Source organism: Pseudopipra pipra, chromosome 2 (genome assembly GCF_036250125.1).
Source record: "Pseudopipra pipra isolate bDixPip1 chromosome 2, bDixPip1.hap1, whole genome shotgun sequence".
Lineage (NCBI taxonomy): Eukaryota > Metazoa > Chordata > Aves > Passeriformes > Pipridae > Pseudopipra > Pseudopipra pipra.
The window spans coordinates 97097367-97122698 of NC_087550.1; the positions used below are offsets into that span (position 1 = coordinate 97097367).

The 25332-nt window shown below is 35.4% G+C and overlaps 1 protein-coding gene across 2 annotated transcripts in view; it reads right to left on the minus strand.

Annotated features, from left to right (window-relative positions):
- NLGN4X (neuroligin 4 X-linked) overlaps window positions 1–25332 on the minus strand; it is a 177325-nt gene that overhangs the window by 116718 nt on the left and 35275 nt on the right. For both annotated transcript variants that reach the window (XM_064646546.1, XM_064646547.1), the window contains exon 3: window positions 5389–6233. In XM_064646546.1, coding sequence (XP_064502616.1) covers window positions 5389–5860 — 472 coding nt within the window. In that variant the 5' untranslated portion in view covers window positions 5861–6233. The remainder of the gene's footprint in view (window positions 1–5388; window positions 6234–25332) is intronic.

Genomic DNA, 25332 nt, shown 5'->3' on the forward strand with positions numbered 1-25332 from the left:
AAAAATAAACCAGTCATTGAGAAAGTCTGTGATAATACTGAAACTGAGAACAAACTTTTGTTATAAAAGTTCATTTCAGAACAACATTATTTGCAATATGAAACTGTTTAAACTTTATCATCTATTAAATAAAATACAAAATATGTTTTAAAGCAGGTTTACGATATTTTTAAAAGTAAATAAATTTATTTAATTTGCTTTTAAAACTACATCAGAAAACATAACTAAAACTCTGTGCTCCTATAACTATTACAGAAATTATATTTCACTTCTAAAAGACGTGCAATAAAGATCTTGAGGAAGAATCAAAACTGTAAACACGTAGACAAGAGATACTGGATTCTTAATTCCTTGAAGTTGTATGCATGAATCCTTGTTTGATTTCTTAAGTGGCTACTTAAATTTAAAAAACGTAGTGAAGAGGTAACAGAACAATTACAATTTTAAGATTACCTGCTCAATGTCACATATGCATCTAGTGAAACTTAAAACTACATACAGTTTAGACGACTGTATTGTATAGAACTTTGAGGTTATTTGGAAATGAAAAGTTACTATTATTATTATCAACTCCTAATAATTAAACAAAAATAATGTTGCACAATATTGCACCAATCTTGTTCTCTATATTACTATTTTTAGGTATGGACCCTTATTTCTCATATTAATAAAGAAGTCATTGATTAGCTTACTTTTTTTTGTATGGGATTAAACAGCTGCAATGATGAGACTAATCTACACAAACTTTTTTTCCGCCCCAAGAAAAAGGGGAAAAAATCAAATATTCATAATTTACATTTTATTAGCATAATTTTGATAAAAATACTTTTCCCAAATTAAAGACATTGCAATTTAACAGCAATTACAAGAAGGTGGCTGCAAACACTTGTTTATATATTAAGCAGACATTTAATATTTCATAATATATAAAAGTGACACAGTTTAAGACTCATGTTCTTGATCAGCTTTGCTTAAATTTTTCATTTTGTTATTTCATAGTCAAATAGACACAGAGTCTAAAGTTGCAGCTACGTTTCCTTTACATCATCTCCCAGAGAAGGAACACTGTTGATCTCTGCTCTTGCACAAGACTTTTTCTTCCTGGTAGTCCACAGTTAAATATATCACTAATCCTGGACAATAGTCTCTGTTTCCCTAATCTAATGAAAAAATTATGACCTACCCATTCAACGTTACTAACTGTCATGTTCTACCACCTTTTGTTGTAACTTCAGCTGTACTTATTCTGATGTTAATGAAACAAGAGATCACAGAGGATTTTTAGTCAGCAAACCTCTGAAGATGCTAAATACTTCATTAGTTAATCCCTAACAGATAGACAGAGGATAAGTAGCTTCACACTGGTGTGAAACGTACCCTCTATTCATATGCCAAAATAAGTAAAGTATATATGCTTACTATTGATCAAGCAAAGACAACAAGAAGCCACCTTTTTTTATTTTCTGCTTTGATCTGAACAGAGCAGGTTTTAAACAAACAAATAAACATAAAAAGATTTGTTGATGTTGGGTTTTGTTCCTTGTTGTTTTGGTTTGTTGTTGTTTTTTTTTTTTAATTTTGCTTTGCTATTAATGCGATTTTGAAGTTTATCATGAAAGAAATACAAATTAAGGGTCTTTTATGAGCTTTTTCTGTTTTTTTTTTTTTCCCCAGTTATGATAGGAGTTAGCAATCTCCTTCAGAATCCACAGATTCAAATGATAAAGGCCAGGGATTAAGCACAGCCGATTAACAGTCTGTGTCCTCTTCAATCTAGCATTTCCACTGTAGATAAACCCATATTCAGACTGAAGTTATAATAAACAGACTGTCCTCAATATCATTTCCCTAGATGACCTCCTCAAAACTGACATTCAAGTATTCTTGTGGAAAATTACAGTTTACAGTAACTGAAAAAGCAGACAAGACAATATATATCCACACAAATGATTCTGAAGATCAAGCCAAATGTTTACAAAGAAATTGGATAAAATGATAATTTCACTATAATTTTTTTTTTGCTTCGGTTCTTAGTAATTTCTTATTACTACATGTTTGACATACAAAATGAAAGAAGTTTCCTAGATTTTATTTTGATTGCTTGTACTATGTATCTTCAAAATAACTGCATTGTTATTTATACTTATACAAATCTCAGTTGATTACAGTGGTTGCAATTCTTTCCCTTGCAAAGGCAAAGGAAAACAAACATTGAAATTCTACAGGTACCTTAGATGGTCTGAAATACAAGGGTTACTCTAAGGAAAGTGCCATTGAAAAACATTTATCCAGTGAAAAACAGCAAAAGAATAAAAATCTATATGGGAACAATTACAGAAATATTCTGTTAGGTATGTGTATTGACTTCTATCATAAAGAATATTTTCACCAAAAATGAAAAAATAAAAGCCCCTAAAAACAAAGATTTTTTTGTTTTGTAAGAACACTTCAACACAGAAAATTCTGACAGGATTCTGCTGATATTTGACATTTGAAATGCAGAATCCTATGGGTCAAAAGAAAGGAAATTATTAATACAGACGCAGACTGTGTAACAGGGCTTTTTAATTTCTTTACCTAGAAGCTAGAACTTAAGGAAGTCATTTAATTTCACTGTATTTTTTCAGAAAAAAAGCAGCAAGATTTCAAACTATTTTATTATAAATAACTAAACTTATCACCCAGCTAAAGAGATTGAATTCTACTCTTTATTTCCATTAGTTTATAGTGGCAGGATTCCAGTGAAGCAATTCTGAAATCAGATGAAGGCATGTGTGCATTTCTTCTTCACTTCTTTATTGAAAGTACATGATCAAAATCTGATTCTCTTTGACCAAACCACACAAGTGATAAGAATCAGGTCATGCTATATAGTGACAAAAAAACCCAACCAAAAAAAAAAAAAAAAAATCAAAAAAACCCCCAAACCTTAGCTGCATTTTGATTAGTTATTCACCAGAACTGACTTGAAGCAAGCACTGCATATGACCATAGGTAATTCATTAGAGTTGTTTATCTGTTCTTTTCACTGAAGTTAAAAAAAAAAAAGGGAACATAATATGATTCAGATTAAGTTCCACAATCAGAAAATTAATTAGGTTTGGATGATTCCAGCCACCTTTTCTTCTAGACACAAAACAGTTTCAAACCTCTTTTAAATCAATCTGTATTTGAGAAAGAATTAAAAATGTGAATATAATTCAAAGTCACTTACTTTGAGATCTTGCTTCAAAAACTAATTTCATGGTCTGTCTCCACAACAACATAACTTATTTTTGCCAACTAAGATTCATATAATTAAGCATAACGTGTTTAATCAGATTGTATGGACTACAATTTAAGGCTATTTATGTTTAGTATGATTTGGAGACATGCTAACTTAGGAGATGTGATTTGTAGGTCAGTTCCCCTTAAGCATCTTTATGGGCAGATGACTGCATATTTACCTCACCAAAAAAGTCACACTGAGTTATATTTAACCAGTGACATAATATACAGCATACAATTAAAACATTGTGTACTCACTCCATTTATGAATTTTTAAATTTCTTGTTCTGCAATGGAACCTGTTAAAAATGCTTGTCAAGAGCAGTCTTGCTTTCAGCTTATCACTGACATCAAACCTTGTCTCTCATTATTCAGCTACATACTCTTTTATGCATGGGTTTATAGTTTGAAGAGGATATTAAAAAAAAATAGAAGCAAGAGTGTTACAGGTTGGTAGTCATTCAGACCATGAAATTTTATTTTCCATCTGATATCAAACATTCTTTTCCTAGACATTCATATATATTTTTCCCTGTCTAGTCTCCTGTGTTCCTTAACTAATTAATGAAACTTCTTGTTATTAGATGAGGGGAATGTACACATTTATTAAAACTGGACTCTAAAATAAGACCCTGGTGACTAAGTAAAAGCTGAAGGATAAAATCCAGAATATAAACAAATTTGGAAAAGAATTATCTGTGTTATTATCCAAGGAGTGAGAAGGAATGCAATGAGACTGGAAGAGGGAAAGAACCGGGTCAAAAAGATCTCCTCCTTCATCGACGCGCACATGCGCACAACACACACATGAACACACACACATGTTCACATAGAGCCCCCATAAACACAGCTTTTCTTTCACTTCTCATTTAAGCAGCTTGGTAGTATTTACTTTTGCAAAGCTCTGAGTGTTCCCAAACCTTACCCCTTTATTTTTAGCTTTCAAGTTTTTGCTTCAGCTGATGAGAACAGGAAAAGAAGGCGGTATGTTTATTGCTGGCACACAGCTTGGAAATTCTGAGTAAAGAAGCCAATCAAGGCAGAAGGATTATAATAATCAAAATACAAAATTTGCATATTTAGAGTATGGTTACTGAGAAATAACAATGCTTTGGTTATGTAAATTAAACACTCAGTTAAAGTGAAGGGATTTGCATATCTGGGAGAAATCTGTCATGTTATGCATCGGTAACTACATTCTAAGTAGCTGAAAGAACTGGCTTTTAGTAGAATATTAAATATAACTGCCAGGAGTATTTTTTATTTCCTTGTGATATAGAATAGGCTTAACTCATTTGGGGCCTGATGAAAACAGGTCTTCTTGCCTGTAGGAAGCAATACTATTCAGAACAACCAAAGATACATTCATCATGCCATAAAGCTACAATTCTGAAGATTGAGATCATGTAAATGTTCAAAGAGTTCTGTGTTACCAATTGTGTTCATCCTTTTTGTCTACTGAAAGTGGATTAAAGCAGCCCTCTTGAGAAAGGATTGCATAAAACAGACAAAAGTTTAAGGCTACCTGTTCAGCTCTGCATAATAAAATCATGTTTACTTCATTTTAAATTTAGTGAATGAAAAAAAATAAGTTGGAGAGAAATGTTTCATAGATAAAAAATTCTAAAAAAAAGCCCTGCTGACTGAATTACTATAACAACTTTCTATTATCCATTAAAATCAAGCAGACTTAATAGTAGGTCTGGAGGTTTTATAATAAAACTAAAGGAAAAAAAAATTAGGGAAATTCTCCTTAAAAAATTAGTACATAACACTATATTTGTACCATTCATGCACGGAAAAATAAATATGTTACTTCACGTTAACGTTTATTTCCCCTTTCCTCTCTTGTGAATGATACTCAGTTGTATTTTAGATATAAACTTAAGGCTGGCTTACACACCCTGGCCCCTGCCCGCAAATGAAACTGTGGATTGGTGTTGCACTGAAATGAGAGAGATTCTTGCAAGCATAATCAACCTGCAAAGTATTACTTTTAATGCATGTTCAGAACATTATCCATTTCTACAGATAAAACATGGAGGAAACTCAGCAAGATGCTTTAAAGACCTATGTATAGAACTCGTAAGCGTGCAGCAGTGTGGTCCTCAGGGTACTTACCATCCTCTGTGGGCACATAGATATTCAAATACAGACAGTCTTCATTTTGATCTTGAACATATGTCACCACAGTATCCAGATTGGCTGTAAACCAGACTGGCAGCATATCGTTGAGCAGTGACCTCTCATCCAGGTACTGAGGGCAGACAGCAGCAAACTGTGTGGCGTTGCGGACACCTGTCCAAGACGACGGTGGCTCCGGGGGCTGAAATCGCCTTTCTCCAGTTGGAGGAGAGGCATAAGGAACACCCAGGTACTGCTCCACTGGACCAAGGATCTCATTAGGCAAAGGTGTTCTTAAACCACGTATTTTGCCATAATTCGTAGTAACAACTGGGTATTGTGCTTGGCCATCAATGAGAGTAAATCTTATAGCCAGTGCAGTTATCCACAGGAGGAAGTTAGAATTCAACATGACACACATTGGGGTGAAGATCAAAGGCAGCCATAGGAGTCCCATTGGTTTCGACATTATTTAAATCAACATCAGCAGGGCTCTTTCTTTTTTCCACAGCCAGCAGAAAATTAATCAGTCAAGGAAAATGCAAACTAATAAAAAAAGTCGTCAAAAGGAGATGAAGCAAGGGAAAATGTAACCTTGTTCAGGCAACAAAAAAACAAAAGCTGATGTGTGTAGGTGCCTCAGCTGACTGGCTGTAAACAAATCCCAACATCAGAAGAAACAAGGGAGTGTTTGCCCCTAAGGCCCATCCCAGACTCTAGCGTTGACTTAATCCTGGCAACGCATAGCACTTCTCAGCAAGTAGCGTGGCGAGAGATCTGCAGTTATTCCACTTGCCCAGTGAAATTGCTCCTTCTGGTGAAGTCCAGCCCACTCAGTCAGCCTGTGGCCAAAAGAAAACAAGAAATTTAAGTCAAGAGAGAAATTTATATAGGCATAAATCTAAAATAAAAGTTAAAAAAATATATTCACACACTACTTCCACGTCAAGGCCCACAAAAGTTTTATGAATTTTAGACATCATAGTTATGCGTTTCCAAAGACAGGTAAGGTAAGTGAGCTGAAACAGAAGACATAAGCTTGTGAGAGGTTATACCACAAATCAAACATTTGTGCTTTTATATATGCTTCCAAACCAAACCACAGGACAAACATTGTTGCTTTCAGGAAGGGTATCACATTTAAGTGTTAGCTTAAGGGTATTTTCTGCCCTAAATAAATGGAATCTCCTTTTTGAGCATATTTGCCCTCCCACAGGAACCATTCATTGGTTTTTTCTCCTGTATTGGATAACCTCTCTTTGTTATGATATGACTTCTATAGAGTGTTTTTCACATGACTTCTTTTCTGTATGACATCCTAATTTACGTTCATCTAATTCAGAAATTCCAATTAATGGAATAGCATTACATTAGTTCAAATCAATTATGTGAACAGTTAGTCAAAATCAGATACAAATTTATTTGGTTTTGTATTTGTTTTCTTTGTTCTATGTCTGACAAACAGAACAATGAAAAATGAAAAGAAAAAAAGTGTGATAGAATCTCTTGAAAGTCAGATTTTGACCTACATAGTGTTACAATTACATAACATTAGCTTCTTGTATTCTCCCACTTTTATTTTTAGACAGAAGGCAATTCCTACAATAATTCTGTTAATTTTTAATGAAATACAAGTCACTTACATGTATATGCTAACCACTACAAGTAGTACAAATAAACACACATCAATATTCTTATACCTGCCCAAAGAAAGGAGGAAGTTCCTTTTCACCCACTATTCAACTGAAACCACAGACAACAACTGCACAGGTAAAAAAATCCGTATTATGGGAAACCAATACTGATGCCTTATATTTGGTAGGATGAACACACCTTTATACATCAAACTCATATAACTGAACTACCAGGTCCTGTTTTCAGTCAGGACTCTGACAAGGGAAGTATTTTGAAAGATATTTCATACTCTCAAAACTCCTGGAATTCTTCAATGACTTCATTTTAGCACTCTTACCATAAAATTTTTGAACACCTGAACACCAGAAACCAGAAAAATATCACACATGTATTATTTGTGGTGGACCAAAATTTCTACTGACATTTTCACTAGGACTTGCAATTTGAGTGTCATTTCTGAAGAAGTCATTACCAGATCTAAGTGTTGTGTCCCCGAGGATACCACCAGGGCCATCAGTTCCTGTCTGAGCTATGCTGTGGGAAGCCCTGTGCCCATCCCCATGCCCAGCCTGGATCTTGCCCTCACTGGGTCCCCAGGTCGACCCTGGACCTGACTCCTCACCTTGCCTGGCCTTATGACATTGGGTCATGGCAGGGTCCTGTCCCTGTTCTCAACCCACCCTCAATGTGGTGCTTTGAGTTTAGAGTATTGCCTTGCTAGCACTGCTGTGTCCACAGCTGCTGGGGTCATCCTCCCTCAGGGGGCAGCCCTGCTTCAGCGCTCCCTGACACTCAGGGTGGTCAGCCAGCTATGGGTCACCTGAAATTCCTCGTCAAGAACCACCTTCCCCTCTGATTTCTGCTACTGTCGTTAACAATTGAAGTCAGCAGCAGGTGATTGATTCGAACTATCTGCTCCCTCTTGCTGTCTCCCTTTCTGACTTTGGCATACTTTCTGACCATGCAGCACAAATCAGATTTTCCAACTGAGGATTTAACCTGTGCTCAGGGAGAAGCAACAGGTCTTACTTCCTTGATGCCCACATTGCTGAAGTTTGTAATGACATTTTAAGAAGTGTGGAATAAAGTGCTAAGAAAATTGACAAGGTGGAAGGAAAGACAGCGATTCAGATGATAAAAGACGGACAGAGAAAAAAAATTGTCTGGAGAAACAGCAAATGAAAAAAGAAGAAACAAAACAAGAAAAGAAAATGAGAATAACAAATAAACAACAATGAACACATTACCAGCATGGAGAGAACAAAAAATGACAACATGAAGGAAAGTCGAAATCCTCAGTTGATGTAGTAGAGATAATATACAACAATCAAAAATATGACTTACTAAATAGTATGTGTCTGCACTAATTACAGTAGGGCTTTGGATATCTGGTTATATGCCATCATTTTGAATAGGGTGAAAGGACAGGAAAAGGGAAACATTTATTATTGACCTGAAACTGAATTTGTTATTCCTTTATCTAGGAAGTAAGAACAACAAAAGTTAGTTTTGTGAGTCTTAAATCCACTCGTGGTGTATTTTATTTTCCCCCTGTACCTTAACAGAAGCATACATACATAAAGTGTGCATTTCTGATTCTTGCACACATAGATATTAGATTTTTAAGGATCTTGAATCCATACGGAAATAAATCACTGGCTAACACACAGAAAATAATTAGATCTATCAGATCCACTGTCTGAACTGTAACAGACCTGCAGCCTTTGCCAACCAGTGCAAAGACATAAATAGCACATAATGACAAGTGCATTAACACAGCCAAGATAAATATTATAAACAAGCAATTTTAAGATGATGTCAGAATAAACTCACTTTTGTAAAATGTTTTGGTTATTAAAAGTTATTGAGTTTCGCCAGTTAAATGATGATCATTTTCAATAATTTCTTAGTAAAGAGGTCTCACAGAAAAAGTTTACATAAGTAATAAATTATGTATGACCACTGTATACAATAAGTCTTTAAACAGAAGTCTCACAAACAAAATTGTTTTGCAAAGACACTATTACACAGAATCACACAAGGTCGAAAGAGACCTTCAAGATCACCTGGTCCAACCAACAGCCTAGCATCACCATAATCACCCCTAAACCATATCCCCATAGCCACCTCTTGAACACTTCCAGACAGTGACTCCAACACCTCCCTGGGCAATGCCTAACCTTATTCCAATGCCTAACCACTCTTCTAGTGTTTGTTTGTTGGTTTTTTTTAATTTAGTCTGAACCTCTCCTGGTGCAACTTAAGGCCATTTTCTCTCATCCTTTCACCTGGGACATGACAGCAGAGACTGACTCCCACCTCAAAACAACCTCCTTTCAGTTAGTTTTACAGAGCAATAAGGTCTCCCCTCAGCCTCCTCTTCTCCAGATTGAACAACCCCAGCTCCATCAGCTGCTCCTCATAGGACATGTTTTCTAGACTCTTCACCAGCTTCACTGCCTTGGTGTGGACACAGTCCAGCATCTCAGTGTCCTTTTTGAAGTCAGGAGCCCAAAACTGAACACAGGATTCAAGGTGCAGCCTCACCAGTGCCAAGTACAGAGAGAGACAATCACTTTGCTTGTCTTGCTGACCCCACTATTTCTGATATAGTCAGGATGCCACTGTCCTTGGCCACCTGGGCACACTGCTGGCTCATGTCCAGCTGGCTGTCAACCAGCACCCCCAAGTCCCTTTCTGCTCAGCAGCTCTCAAGCCACTCTTCCCCAAGGCTGTTGTTGTGATCCAGGTGCAGGACCCAACACTTGGCCTTATCAATCCTCATACAACTGTCCTCAGCCAATCCAGCCTCTCCAGATCCCTCTCAGAGCCTTCCTACCCTCCAGGAGTTTAACACTCCCACTCAACCTAGGATCATCTGAGAACTTACTGAGGATGCACTCGTTTCCCTTGTCCAAATCATAGATAAAGACACTAAACAGGAGTGGCCCCAATACCAAGCCCTAAGAGACACCACCAGTGACTGGCTGTGAACTGGATTTAGTTCCATTCACCACTACTCGCTGGGACCAGTCATCCAGTCTTTTTTTAACCCAGCAAAGACTGCACCCATCCAAGCCATGAACAGCCAGTTACCCCAGGAGAATGCTGTGGGAAAGAGTGTTAGACAATTTACTGAAGTCTATATAGACAAGATACACAGCCTTTTCCTCATCCACTAAGTGGGTTACTTTGTGATAGAAGGAGAACAGGTTGGTCAAGCAGGATCTGCCTTTCTAAACCCATGTTGGGTGGGCCTGATTTCCCAGTTGTTCTGCACATGGCATGTGATGGCAGTCAGGATCATATGCTCCATAACTTTCCCCAGAACCAAGGTCATGCTGACCAGCCTGTACTTCCATGGGTCATCCTTCAGACCCTTCTAGTAAATGGGCATTAAATTTGCTAATTTCCAGGCCCAGAACTGGGCCTTCTCAGGTTAACCAGGACTGCTGGTAAATGATTGAAAGGGGCTTGGCAAGCTCTTTCACTAGCTTCCTCAGGTGCATCCCACCTGAGCCCATAGACTTGTGGGTGTCTAACTGGCTATAGAAGGTCACTAACCATTTGCTCCTGGATTATGGGGGTTTCACTCAGGTGTCCTAACTTTCAGCTCTGGAAGCTGTATATCCTGAGGACAACTGGTTTTGTTATCAAAGACTGAGGCAAAGAAGGAAGACTGGTGCAAGTGAAGCAAAAATATCCCATTTAGGATGGGATTTCTGCCCAGTTAGGCAGAAAGTATCCCACTTTTCAGTTTATGAACATTACTAGAAACAATACCATTTTTATAAGGTTTGTTTCACACACAAAATGCATACACATTCATACACAAAAACACACAGAATAATTTTCTGTAAGAATATCAAGAGGTAAGGAAAAAGGCATGCTACCTATTAATTTGTGAATTATGACATTAAAAAGGTTGGAAGATGTAAACAAAGAGTCACAGGTTGCAAATAAAGATTAACCTTAAATAGAAAATTTTAGAAAGTTTTTTAGATATTATATCAAAACCAGTATTCATCTACATGTATACAGTCAGCTATTGAATATACTTTTATATACTGAATCTACAGGAAGAAATGTACTTTTAATGTCTTTATTTATTATCACTTTTTCTCTTTTTTTACTGCTTTAAATGTTAGAAAAATATATACAAACTTGTTTGCAAAAATTCCTAGTTGGAAGTATCACTCACTCAAACAACCAAAAACAATCAATCCAAATCAAAAGATTCAGTTTCAAATTGCAACTTCTGACAGCACAACACACAGAGAGGAGTCAAAGAAGATCTGAAATCACATACATTCATACATGATTTCTTTATTGTCAGAGTGTAATTTGAGACTAATGAGATATTTATGGCCTTTGAAGTAAAAGCAGATTGCAGTTAACATGGATGTGCATTTACTAGAAACACCACTTGTACTTGATTATAAATCTGTGCCCCAAGCCACTCTTAGAGATGTTTAAATAGTCTATGAATCAGGCCTTCAGGGCTAAACTGATGGTTTCCAGGATCTGCAGTTATTGCTTTTTCAGCCTGAGGAGATTATTATGTCAGTAGCTTTATAATAATTCTGTACCTGCTGGGGAAATAGAAGATATGGCTTAAAAGTCCTCTTTGCTCCAGTGCAGAATAGCAAACTAAAGTGGTTTCAAGTTTTTTTGACCTGCTTGTCCAGATCATGGACAAGTCACAAGAAAAACAAACAGAAATACAAATTTTATGAGCTAAGGAGACTGAGGACTGCACAGATATCCTAGGGCTTCTCACACTTTATCTAAAACTACTAGGGCACAACAGTGCACCTCAGCTTTCAGTCACCGACCACCTTCAGTCTCTAGTCCTTCCTTCTGCTCAAATTCCCTGGGGGAAGGTTTTTGGCATGTACATAGGTTTGACCTCAATACAGAGTCAGGATTAAAGACTCACCTCCCCTTATTTAGACATACACTCTGAAAGCATACAGTCAGCTTTACTAGCTGAAACATAAGAATAGCCACCTAGTCACCAGAACAAAAATAATGTAATCAATAAAACTTCAGATTCTTCTCATACTGATATTTTGTACAGTAGTTAATGCATTTAAAAATATTTCATTTGCCAAGAACATGAACTGTACCTTTTCTTCTTTCTATTCTCTTTGTCCACTAGAAATATATAATTTTGAAAGTTATTAAGTAAAGTGAATATATGGTTGCTTGGTTTTTTGGTTTTTCATTGTTGGTTTGGTTTGTGTGTGTTTGTGTGTTTGTTGTTTTCAAACAAAAGTAATTAAAAAGATTACAATATTTTAAACATACATAAAGCTCTATAATAAACTAATGTAGTTGTATGATACTGTAAATATGAACTACCCAAGGTACAGTAATATTTGAACAGGCCTACAGTATTAATTTTAGCAATACATATAACTAATTTGGCATATTAGCAGAAACCTAATCACACAGTTGTTTTCTGTAAAAGCTCTTCCCAAGACAGCTTTAAATGCGCCTCTACCTCCTAACCAGCCCTGCACCCTCTTAATAGTGTCTTATTTCAAATGTTTGTTCAATAACAAAAAAACTGTTCTTTCAAATATCGGTAAATGCATACTGGTTTTGTCTACCATCCTGCAAATTAAAAAAACAAACAAACAAAAAAAACCCAAACAAAAAACAACGCAATAATTATTTCTTTAGGCATTTTTTCTGACCTTCTAGGACTTCTTTCTTGATACACTGAAATGAGCTAAAGTTCATTCTTCCTCATCCTACATAAAGTCATTCACTAAAGTCAGACAAAGTCATAGTAAATAACACAGAGGAACATCAATCATGAACTAATCTGCAGTTTCTGGACTGGATTACTTACAAGGTTGATGGGAAGGTTATTTACTGAAGTTGGCCAATCATAGCTATTTTTGAATCTCAGAACTGTAACTATAGCAATGTCTGGCTTCAAATTAACATGCAGCAGAGTCTTACAAGAAATTATTTTTCCAAATAGAATGTGTATTTTGTTGTATTTTTGTAAGCATTTTCCCAATAGGAAAAAATTATGTATTATTAAATTATTATTTAAAAACCACACAGACACACACAAAAACCCAAAACAAAAAATCCAAACTTATAATAATTCTAACAGTAGAGAAGGACCAGATCTAAGCATGTTTTGTCTCAAACATTCTGAGTACTGCTGCAGGAAATGTGATTGGAGGCAAAGGTCCCATGGAGGTGGGGCAGCACTGTTCTGAGCCAACTTCCTTCTTCTCTTGAGATTAGTGCTCAGTCCCCATACTCCGCTTACTTCCTGGAAAAAGCCTGGCTGTGCACACCTCAAGAAAACATGCAAATAGTCTAATTTACATGAAAAGCATGCACAAGGTTAACTATAAAAGGGACCAGATTTCCCCCCCCCCCCCCCTTTCTCCTCTCTTTCTCTTTTGTTTTCTTGGTTTGCTCCAGCTCCAGATCATCCCCACGGCAGGACCAACACAGCATCTAAGGACAGGTGATATACTTTGTTTTCTTCCCTTGCTTTTGCCTGGGCAAAAGAATGGCTGTCAGAATCTAGCCCATACTCCTTACTGAACTTTATTGTGGGAGTGGGGAGATTGTGGAGGTGTGTTTGGCTTGTAAGCCAGCACCTTTGTGTAGTGGTGTTGTGGCTTTTTAGCCAGCATCTTTGGTCGGGTGTTGTGCATTGTGAGCCAGTATCTTGAGGAGTTTGTCTGGGGAGTTGGGAACTTACTCAAGTGTATCGTATAAATTTAAAGGCGTATTAGCCAATACCTTTGAGTCTAAATATTGTGCTTGTCAGCAGAGTTAAGAAGACAACTATACCATAAAGCATAAGAGTTCCCTGACATGTGGTCTTGTGTCTTTGTTCAGCCTGAGAAGAATTTACAGCAAACATCACGCCCCCTTACTGGTGGGTTGTGACATTAACTTAGCATTATAAACTTTACTAGGGACGAGTATGAGTATCTGAACTATGTATCACAGAATCACAGAATTATTTAGGTTGGAAGTATTTCTTATTAATTCACAGTTAAAAATCACTTGAAGATTTAAACTGAAGAGCGATACATATTAAAGAACTGTGATGTATCCTTCCTTAAAGTGAAAATAAATGCCAACCATACAAACATTACTATGGACCCTGAAGTATCTTAGTTATATAGTTAGAAGTAACTAAGAAGAAAAATGTGGATAATTTATATTATTTTTTTAATACGGAAATAAAGCCTGAAAAGCAATAAAAATTATATACAAACATTAAATTAAGACGTTTGGGGTTTTGTTTTCAAATAACATGATGCATTTACCCTTCTGTGAATTTCTCCGAGTCTCTCAGATAGGCTTGGACAGTGTCAGTAGATCCCTCAGGTTAGAAATTACAATCACCATTTACTTTTCAGAAAATGGACACACATTTCTTTCATATCATTGCTTCTTGCCTGCAGCAACCACGCTTTGAATTTCTAAGTCTCACACTATCAAAAAGAATGATGGGATTATAAGAAAAGGCTGTGTGGTGCCTGCATTGTTTTGAAAACTGCAATTCTCTCAATAATGAAAACAATTTTAAAACCAAGTGGACAGAAAGAAAAAGCGTGATCATCACTCCTTTTCAAGAAAAAAACAAGAAATACACTTCAGCATTCTGTAAAAAATCAACTGTTTGGATCTAACTGTAAAAGGTGGTTGTTGAACAATCACAACCATGGTTTCCCTTATTTACTCCTGTATTTAAAATTATAAAGAAAAACCCTTTATGGCCAGGAGGACGGAAGACTAACTGGAAATGCTCAGTTAAGACCATTGTACTTATCTCACTGACTTTTGAACTATAATTTCAACTGCTATTGCACACAAGTACTACAGAAGAATTTCGGTGGTTAGCCAGTTTTGATGATACTTTCTGCTTCTTGAGATAAATTGATAAAGATTGTAAATAAATATGAGGTGTTAATACTGGGAAAGAAAAAACATGTCATAAACTGCTTACAAACATAAACCTAAAATTATTAATTTCAGGTTTACACACCAAAGGTGTGTTCCACTCGGATCAAATTGTGATCTGAATTTAAGCTTCCTATGACTGAATGAACATTGTAGCTATTCGAATGTCTAATTGTGGCTGCAAAGTCTTAAGAAAATACTACTCTTCTAGTAAATATGTTAGGGAAATGTACAAAAAGTAACATCAGTACAATCTAGCACAATTGCTGGCTTTAATTCCAGCTTTTACTTCTGACATGACCTTGTAAAAGAAATGTAACACACTCTGGATGTCTCTTTGTTTATTTTACGCACCTCTGTTTTCTTAAATTCAGTTGTGTTACTCCGAAAAGAAGAAGATCATGATCTGAAACAGGCTGTTCAGCCCTGAGTTTCTGTAAGGCAAAAGCTCCTGTAGAGTAAAACTTCTTATGCCTGGAGGAAACTACTAATTTATGGATATGAAAAAAAATTGAAATATGCATACAAAAATCACTATTTTATACATTTTATTAGGTTTACAGAATAGGCCTTTATAATTTGAATAAATCCTAAAAAAAAATCTGAATTCATTACCTAATACCACTGCAAGACCTTAAAAAAAAGTGTTTCTAACATGGAATGAGTCTAACTCTTCTCCATGTCAAATGACTGAAAAGGAAAGTTCTTAAGGGAATCTACAGGTTTTATCTAAATATCATACAGAGAAACTTACAGGTCTCGGTCCTCTCTGTCTTCAGCATTGAATTATGTGCACTGCCTTGTCAAGGATGGAAGAAACTAAAACTCTTGTCTGAACCAACTGAGAAACTGTCTAAACGACTGATTGATAGGCAATTTGATCTCTTGAAACTATTTAATAATTAGAACTTGATATCTTCTTGTTGGCATTCCAGTCTCAGAAGAGAAGACATTAAAAATGTTACAATAACCAAAACCAGGGTGGGAAAAGCACGAAAAATTTAAACCAGATGGGCATGTGAACACACCAACACACACATACACACATCCCCATCAATCTATTATATGACCAAAACAAGTTGCTGCCTTATTACACAAATTCCTAGAACTGAATTACACAGGAGACAGAGGCATGACATTTTCATTGCATTACCTGATTCAGTTACCAGGTGGTGATACTGCCTTCATTCATATGATAATGTCACAATTATGCACTCATTCTGGAAATGGGAGAGCTGAGTGACTGCCCTCATTAACTTGAAGAAGTCTAAACCCACATCTTCAGTCTTTCAAGTTACAAACATTAGCTTTCAAGTAAGCCTGTGATGGCTATAAGGACTATGTGAAGCATTGTCAATCCTAAACCAAAAAACTTTGCTCTGAGATTCTCACCCTTGGACTATGAGAAAACTCTAAAATTGCATTCCTATAAAGTACAAACTCCCCTGGACATGTATTTTCACTTTCAAGCAAGCCTTATGCAGTTTGTAGGAGAATCATTTCATAAAATAAAAATTGTGATTGGAGATTATCTTTACTGTGCTATCAGTAAAGACATCATCAAATTTACGAATTTGATCTTCCCCTTAGGTTTTATTTCTTTGCTAGAAAGCAGACAACTTCACCAGCATGAGGGAAGAATGTCCTCTAGGTTTTGTTCCTGTTCCCTTCCTCCTAACTTAGTGGGCTTTCACCTGCTAAGCACTGACTTGAGCCTCTTATATTTAAAAAGTGAGAGAGCATGTCTCAGCAAAATAAGTCTCCACAAAATGTTATGAAGAATGGGATCACCAGAATCACTCACTAGATCAGTGCTGTTAGAGCAACAAAGCTGAGGAAGGGGCTGGAGCACAAGTCTTATGAAGAATAGCTGAGGGACCTCAGATCATTTTGCCTGGAGAAAAGGAACCTTAAGAGGGTACCTATTGTCCTCTACAACTACTTGAAAGAATGTTCTAGAGAGGTGGGGGTCAGTCTCTTCTTCCAAATAACAAGTGATAGGATGAGTGGAAATGGCCTTAAATTGCACCAAGAATTAGAAGAAATTTCTTCACCAGAAGGGTTGTGGAACACGCAGCCCAGAGAAGTGGTGGAATTTACTGGAACACACAACCCAGGGAAGTGGTGGAATCACCATCCCTGGAGGTATTTAAAAGACACGTGGATGTGGCACTTATGCACATGGTATAGTGGTGGACTTGGCAATGCTGGATTAGCGGTTGGACTTGATGACCTTAGAGGTCTTTTCCAATTTAATTGATTCTATGATCTTAGGTAACAATAATGAGGCAACCACTCCTATACTGCCTACTGCCTTCCCCTCTCCCCAGCAAACACAGCTTAAAAGCCTGCCTAGAAGAGAGCCTCTGGCATATACTCTGCTTACTGTCCTGTATATGCTGAATTTATAATGAAGAGTGAAATTCGTAACTTTCTAGTTGAGATAAGCACCGGGACCTGTGAATTATATCATAAAATGTGGACCCCTAAAAGCTAAGCATAATATTACCATACAGAAGTCTCATTATGCTGTTTTCAGGCCAGTGCAGTAAGCACTGGAATTTAGGTCTAAGCAGTGAATTAAATGAGGCTGGAGCAGGGACGCTGGCACTGTCCCACCATGGCATTCATACCTTCCAGCCAACGCACATGCATTAACATGTAATACTACAGGACAGAGATATTCCTCAACAGACAGTTGTTTTGGGTTTTTTTTAGTATGAAAGACTTGCACTATAGAGATGCAAACTCTGCTATGCTTTTTATGCTCAGGGACAGAGAACAGGACCTGACCATTTTATTTACTAAGCAACATAACAGCACAGGCAGAATCAAATATATCCTTCCTCCTCACTGAGGGATGCCTGAAATCCAGGTCTGACTGTGCCTACTTTTATGTAATGTACATTTTTTGCTTAAATATGGCAAGTGAGGAGAAAAATAGAGGGTATGTTCCTCTAGAAAATTAATGAAATATGACTGTCATCTCACATCAGATAGTGACAAACCTGTAATATGAGAAGATGTACACAACAACAACAGCAAAAGTGAGATTTATTTGCAAAACAACAATAAAAGCTGGGCAAATATTAAGCAGATTTCAACAACAACATGTAGAAACCTAAGAAACATACTTCTGAAATTCCAATACTTTGGAAATGCAAACTGGAAAACTGTTACACAAGCTAGCAAGAGGATATACTGCTAAGAAGAATTTTATACACATGTAAGCTTGAAAAACGTGTCTTGATGCCAGTTACTTGAGTTTAGTGTCGTTTTGGGGGTTTCTAATCGCTATTTTTTCAACTTTATCTATTTGTTGCCAAAACATGCATGAGGAAAAGCAAAAAAGCTAGGCTTGGAAAAGAAATCAAATGTTTTGCAGGTAATTTGCTATTCAGTTAAAAATGTCCTCCATTTCCAATCCCACCCTCCCAAATGATAAAAATCAAATCATCTGTCATGGTCTTCTAAGAATTCCAAGAGAAATCTCATAATAATAAGTGAATGCTTTTCTTTTAGGTAAAAAAAAAAAAATTCTTAAAATCATCTACATGACAGCCCCTATCATTCTACTACATGCAGAACTTCAAAGCTATCTCACATTAAGTTAATTATACTTTCTTGCATCAAAGGGTTTTCAGAAATCTAACATAATATATTGTATCTGCTTTGTAGTGTGTAGAGCTGTATCTGAGTAGAAAAGGAAAGCCAACAACAAAGACAGAAATTGTTATTTCTCATCCTGCTCATCCTTCCACTCCCATTATTGGTAAGTTTTCATCTTTGCCTAGCACCATGAAAAGGTTCTCTCTCTATCTTGGACACATCACTAAAGCTCATGTTCGTCTCACTAATTGTTTATGAAAAAGTCAGATATCCTGTCTATACCAGACACATACACTTCAGGCAGCAACTATTCCTACTGTAACACAGCTATTTCACATTAAATATTAGTTCAAGTCAACAACTGTGAAAGCATCCTGCAGATTATGTTTAAAGAGCCCAAGTCATCAGCCTAGATTAGACAGCTAACTGTCTGAACTGAGCTGTAGCGAGATGGTTCCTTCTCTCACCTCTTACAGAACTACCTCTATAGCCACAAAGTTAAGAAACTTGTAACTTTCCAATTTGTTTCATACATGAGCCAAGTCCTCATGACTAAAATCACAAAGAACTTATTCTACTATAAGTTTCTTAACAGTTTTTCTCTGTTCTTTCATTAGTTCTGCTGATAGTTTATCAAAGATGATGTAGCATCCATGGGGAAGAAATTCAGTATTCAGAGTTTAGTCTAAACTTCAGGTATTTTCTTGCCTATCATTCAATTAATTTTATCCTTCCCTTTTTTTATTACTGTTATTGTTATTATTATTATTGTTGTTGTTGTTATTATTGTTATTATTATTGTTATTCCCACAGCCATCTCTCTGTCTTATTTCAAAAACCACTACATGATATCTTCTTTGATGTAAAATTATATCTCAGTGAACAAGTTTATCCATTTTCCCTATTTTCACCTAATACTAGCCTTTGCTAAAATAGAACTGAGAGGTCTGTTAAAAAGAGTATTATGTTAGAAATATTGGGTTTATTTATTTATAAAAAATGTGTTTCCCATTTTTGGACTTTTTGGATCCAATGAGTACCATTTATGAATGACTTTCTAATAAGACACATGAAATATTATCATTATCATATTATTTAACACATTTTTTCATTATTCCTGTTCTCCCCTGCTTGAAAACATGTCCTTTTTTTCCTCTTTTGCACATAGCCTTCTCAGTCCCTTTCTAATTCTCAAATCTTTCTTCTAGAGTGGACACCACTAGCTTGTTCTTTTCTCCAAATCATAATTCCTTCCTATGACTCTTTTCTTCTCCCTGGTTATTTTTTTTTAGCTTCCCTTTGTCTCTTCACATATTTATATATATATATATGTAAGATATACAGGAAAAGTTATATGTATATTGATTCAATCAATCAATGTAAAATTGATTTTTATTTTGTAAAGGGAATTTATTTCATGTATTTTGTAAAGTATTTCTGGTTTTCTATCTTTATTTTTTTTCCTTTTTGTCTTCAATCATATCCATATGGGATAATATTGCAGAAAAAAAAATAAGACAATATGCAGTTGACAGGTTGAATAGGGAGGACTGATCTATTTTTGCCTGCCCTCAGTCAACTGATCAAGGTCAGGATTGAGAAAAAAATGTATCTTGTCACATGGCAGGAGTTACAGTTTCCTGTGTGCTACTATTATATCATCTTAAGAAATCTCACTAATAAAACATAATACCAACCAAAAATATATACCACAAACTAATGCGGTCAATTAACAGAACAGATGGAGGTCAGGGCAAACAATTAAATCCCTTTGACAGAAGAGAAGATTATTCTACCTCATATTGGAGATACGTCAGTAATTCCCGTGTGATCTGACTTACACTTTTGTTCTTCAAAATAATTCTTTCCACAATGCCTTCTTTGGCATGAGAGAAAAAGATCCATCATCTGAAAGTCTTGTGTCTTGCTTGTAGCTGTATATAAATTTTTAAGACATGGGAAAGTGCACATATGTTTCTTTAGCAGTTTTCTTACTGATTCTTGGAACAAGCAAATCAAGTATCTTTTTGCTTTTGTTTAGACAGCTGCTACTCTCCTTGAAGTCTGCCCCCCAAAGGGATGATACAGCTATCACCTTGGCAAGTTGCTAATCACTTCTTTTTGGAATTGAATATTGTTTCCCATTGGCATCGAAGATAACCGTCTAGGAGTTTGTTATTTCTCTGGCCTTGAATTTCAGCATATTTGTAACAATTACCTTTCCTGAATTCTTGCACCAAGATGGTTGTATTTCTGGACATGAGATCTACACTGCTAATAATAAAACTGTAAGTGTTGTTCCCATATTCTGGCAATATAGATTACATATTTTACATTTCAAACAAAAAAGTTTTCACTGCCAGAAACTCTGAGTTATTTAATTTTGTTCTGATTTTGCTGATTTCCAGAATATACACTTCAAACGATAAACCGTAAACAACCATAAGAAAAAATTGTTCAGCTAAGGATTTAACTCAAATTCTCCATGAGAAAATTTTTCACAGAAAAAAAACTCTGTATCGAATGAGTTCCATTTTGGTTTTAACTAAAGGTCATTTCAAAAATAGAAAGATGTTTCAGTCCAGAACACCATAATCATGCAAAAGTTTTGCTAAGTCTTTAACTCCCTTTTTTAAAGTTAACTCACAACATACTGTGGTAATATTTAAATTTAAGAAGCTCAGAATCCAGTTGCACTAATATTATACTAACATTTAAAAGCACAGAAAATCCATACTCCAAAAGACAATGAAGATGCCAAGAGAGTGATCTAATAGTGTAATTGTTGTGATTGCTCTGTCCCAGCTCCAATTTTCACAGTTTTCTTTATCAAGCTATTGAGAACACCTGCTTTGTAAATTAATAAACTCAGATTGCTTAATTTCTGTACTGTCATAAAAGATTTGTCTTTCAGATACATACTCTTTAATGAATTCTGCTCTCAAATTAATATACAGTTTATGCTGAAGATATCAGATCTGAATTTCTTGTACCCTTATGAAGCTTATTACCTTACTGTTACACTTTTTAGTTTTGATGGCTTCTAATTGGAAATAGATTCTAGTTCTGCCATTGTTTGAACATTGTATTGTAGCCTCACACCATTCCACTCAATGAGTTCTATTTCATTAATACTTAATGAAAAATATAAACTAAAAACTATTTCAGTAGCCTTTAAAATATCTAATTCTATTTCATTTGGTTCATCTTCCTTTAAGCAGAACTGTAGTAACAACAAAAATGTTAAGCCTCTAATTATTCATCACTTAACTTTTCAAGTGACTGACCGTTGTTACATAAACTTGTAATATAACTGTCTGGGGTTTTTTCCCTCCTTTTTGATACTTCTACGGAATGAAATTGAAAGGGTTATACTGTTATTTTAAATGCACGTAAGGAAAAAATGAATTACTCTTAAATGAAGATCACAGGATCATAGATTGGTTGAGGTTGGAATGGAGGTCATCTGGTTCAACCCCTGTGCTTAAGGAAGGATGCCTACAAATGGTTGTCTAGGATCATGTCCAGACATATTTTTAGTATCTCCAAGGAGGGAGACTCTACAGCCTCTCTGGACATCCTTTGCCAGTGCTCAGTTACCCTCACAGTAAAAAAGTAGCTGCTGATGTTCAGACAAATTAAAAAAAAAAAAAAAATAATATCTAACAATGCAACCCAGCTAAACTGCTGTTTTCTTTAAAAGTAAATATATTTTAAAGATTGAGACATATGCAATAAATATCATTTTTCACTCATGACTAGCATATCATAAACACTGGAAACAATATTCATGTGAGTATTTTCACTAATAGCCTTCACTAAGAGCTTTCACAATAGCCTTCCAATCAATCTGCTGAATATATATGTTATCTTACAAGAATTCAGTATCAGGCACTTCCTAAAATGTCATTGAAACAAACCAACCAACTACCATTCAAAAGAAAAATAAAAGAAATATAATTCACCAAGAATAGCTTGCATTTTCAAAACAAAATGACACAGAAAAAATCTTTAGAAAAGTGAATTGTAGCTAAATTAAAGTTAGTTTATGATCAGTTTATGTTGTGATGGGGTCTTAATTAGCATGCACTGCTAAACAGAAAAATTTCTTTAGAAGCTTGATTTAGAGGTTTCCAAATTTTAATAATTATCCTAATAGATCTTTATACTTCTGCCAAAAGTCTTGACTTTTGTTTGGGGTTTTTTTAAAATTCTCTAAAATCAACAGAAACAATGTATTTAGATCAGGGTAACGTGAATTCCATATGCACAGATAACTTAAACCCCCCAAAGAATTTTGGCAATGTGCATTCATCCACCTTGCGAAAAGCATCCCAGTGTGAAAGGAGAAAAGTGTTATTAGAGGAGTCTGGATAGCAGTCAGCTTCAGGAAAGCAAATCTGAACATGGAGATAACTTTCGCTTTAAAAAACCCCACAACTCTCTTTTAGTCCTTGAATTAATAATCTATAAATACAGTGCCAATGCAAGTTGCACTTGTGAAATAATTTTCACCAGTTGGACCATGAAAATAACTGGTAATTTGAACTGGAAATCAGCTGTAGTAATTATTTTGTTATACCACCTACTACAGAGTAGGTGTGCTTCATTTACCTACTGATGTGTTATATCTGGGGGCTCTTTCCATCATTTCTTGCTTTTATATTTGAGGTTATTCTATGTGTATGTGTATCTTTTTTGGAAGGAAGCATAACAAACTGAGAGCTTTTAAAGCTTTACACAAAGCTTTGTGTATTTTAGTCTGAAAGTATTATTAAATTAGAAATAGCTTTAACGAAAGAAGAGAATTCTGGTTATTGAAACATTTTAGTATTATTTCACAGTTAAGACAAAGTTATGCTCTTTGCAAGGACTCTTGCAAAAGATATTAATCTCAAAAGCTGTCTACATACAGTTAAAATACATATCTTTTAGTTTAGCCTCCTATTTTAGTGACATATAGTAAGAATAGACTTCGACTCAGCATACCAGTTGGATCGCTCATTATTCATAGCTAATTTTCAAGGATTTGCATCTCATCTTTATGAATCAAATTCATGACATATGTCTACCCATAAGAGAAGTCACAGTGATATGACACAGCATAGAAAATATCACCTACGTACCTTTAAAGCAAAGTAAAAAGCCTTAAATGATAGAAGCAACAAAATTTTTCAGTACAATTAACTCCATTGACTGCAAACTACATTAGAATTAAGGGTGTGATTTAGTTCCAGATAAAAGAATTTTGTTTCCCTCACAGAGAGCCAAACCACAATTATAATAGAGATTTGGTTGCAGATTATTAATTTCTTACGCCAACAAAAAATTCACCTTTTTAAGATTATAAACACCAAATTTTGTCAGTTACTTCCTAAAGCCATATCAAAATATAAAAATTTAAGCTGGTTTTTGTAACATTCCGTGAATAGTCATGTAAGCTTTAAATCCATGTTCATGCTGTGAGTGCAGATGAGCAAATATCCATCACTGTTAATACATCTGCAACCAGGTAAAAAAAGGAACAATACTAGTTCCTACCTCTTCAGGAAAAGCAGAGCCCATAATGCCTGAAAACTGACAGAATCTGATTTTACTTAACCTGAGTATTTTCACCTACACTCAAATAATTCTGAGCTTTTTTTCAGGTTGAGGATAACAACATTACCATATTTGTATTGTGTTCCCTTTCTCTGGCTTTTTCCTTGGGAAAGAACAACGGAATGCAAAGCAGTATATATGAAAGATATTCTTTGATAAAGAACCTTGTATAAAGAGTGTTTTAGATACTTTTAGATACTTTCATGCTTTTTTTTTAAATACTTTCAGCTTCCATATTTAAGACTCAATAGAAAAACACTGCATATATATATGTATATTGCGCACAATGTCAATAGAAAATAAAAAAAATACTCTAAGAAATGCTGTACAATACCAGCTATCTGGGTCTAAATTGGCAAGCAATTAAAGTTAAATGTATTTTATATTCATATATACAAACAAACACATTTACCTTTGGAATCAAATAGTGATTTTCAGTTCTAAGTAATTTCTACAAGCAGTTTGGCTTCCTGCTGGCAAAAGCATTTTATTTTTTTCTTTTGAAAAAGAAATAAATATGCCATCATCTTCCCTAGTCACTCAACAGCTGTATCAATCTGTTTTCAGGGCAGTGATTAGCATAATTGCAGTGGATTACTTGCATTTGGCACAGAATAAAAATAATTTATTATTTTAGCAGATATGACATAGAATGTATGGGATATCCAGGCCCTCTGGAGCAATGCTGGAAGTTTTATTCCTAAAACTCTACTAGAAGATTATTTTTAAGAACCAAAATCTGTCTCAAAGAACCAAAAACTTTAATTCTTCTGATGTGCTGTTGGATGTACAACCTCACACCATGGCTAGTGCATATAATATCCATGATATTAGCTGAAAATAGCCCCACTGAGAGAATTATTCAAAAGTGTTTCAGTGTGATATAATTTCTCCAAAAATCAGAAAAAAAATCATGATATGATTCCGTCATTATTGATTTTTCATCTATTTTATCTCCAAATTCCAGTTCCAATGCCTATAGGGCTACCTACAGTGCTATACGAGTGTTAAAATTAATCAGCTATGTATGTACGCAGCCATTTACCTTAATACTCTTTCATGTTTTATAAGCATACATAGATAATCACTGTATGATATTAGACAGAAATATCATAAAATTATAAAATAATTTGGGTTGGAAGG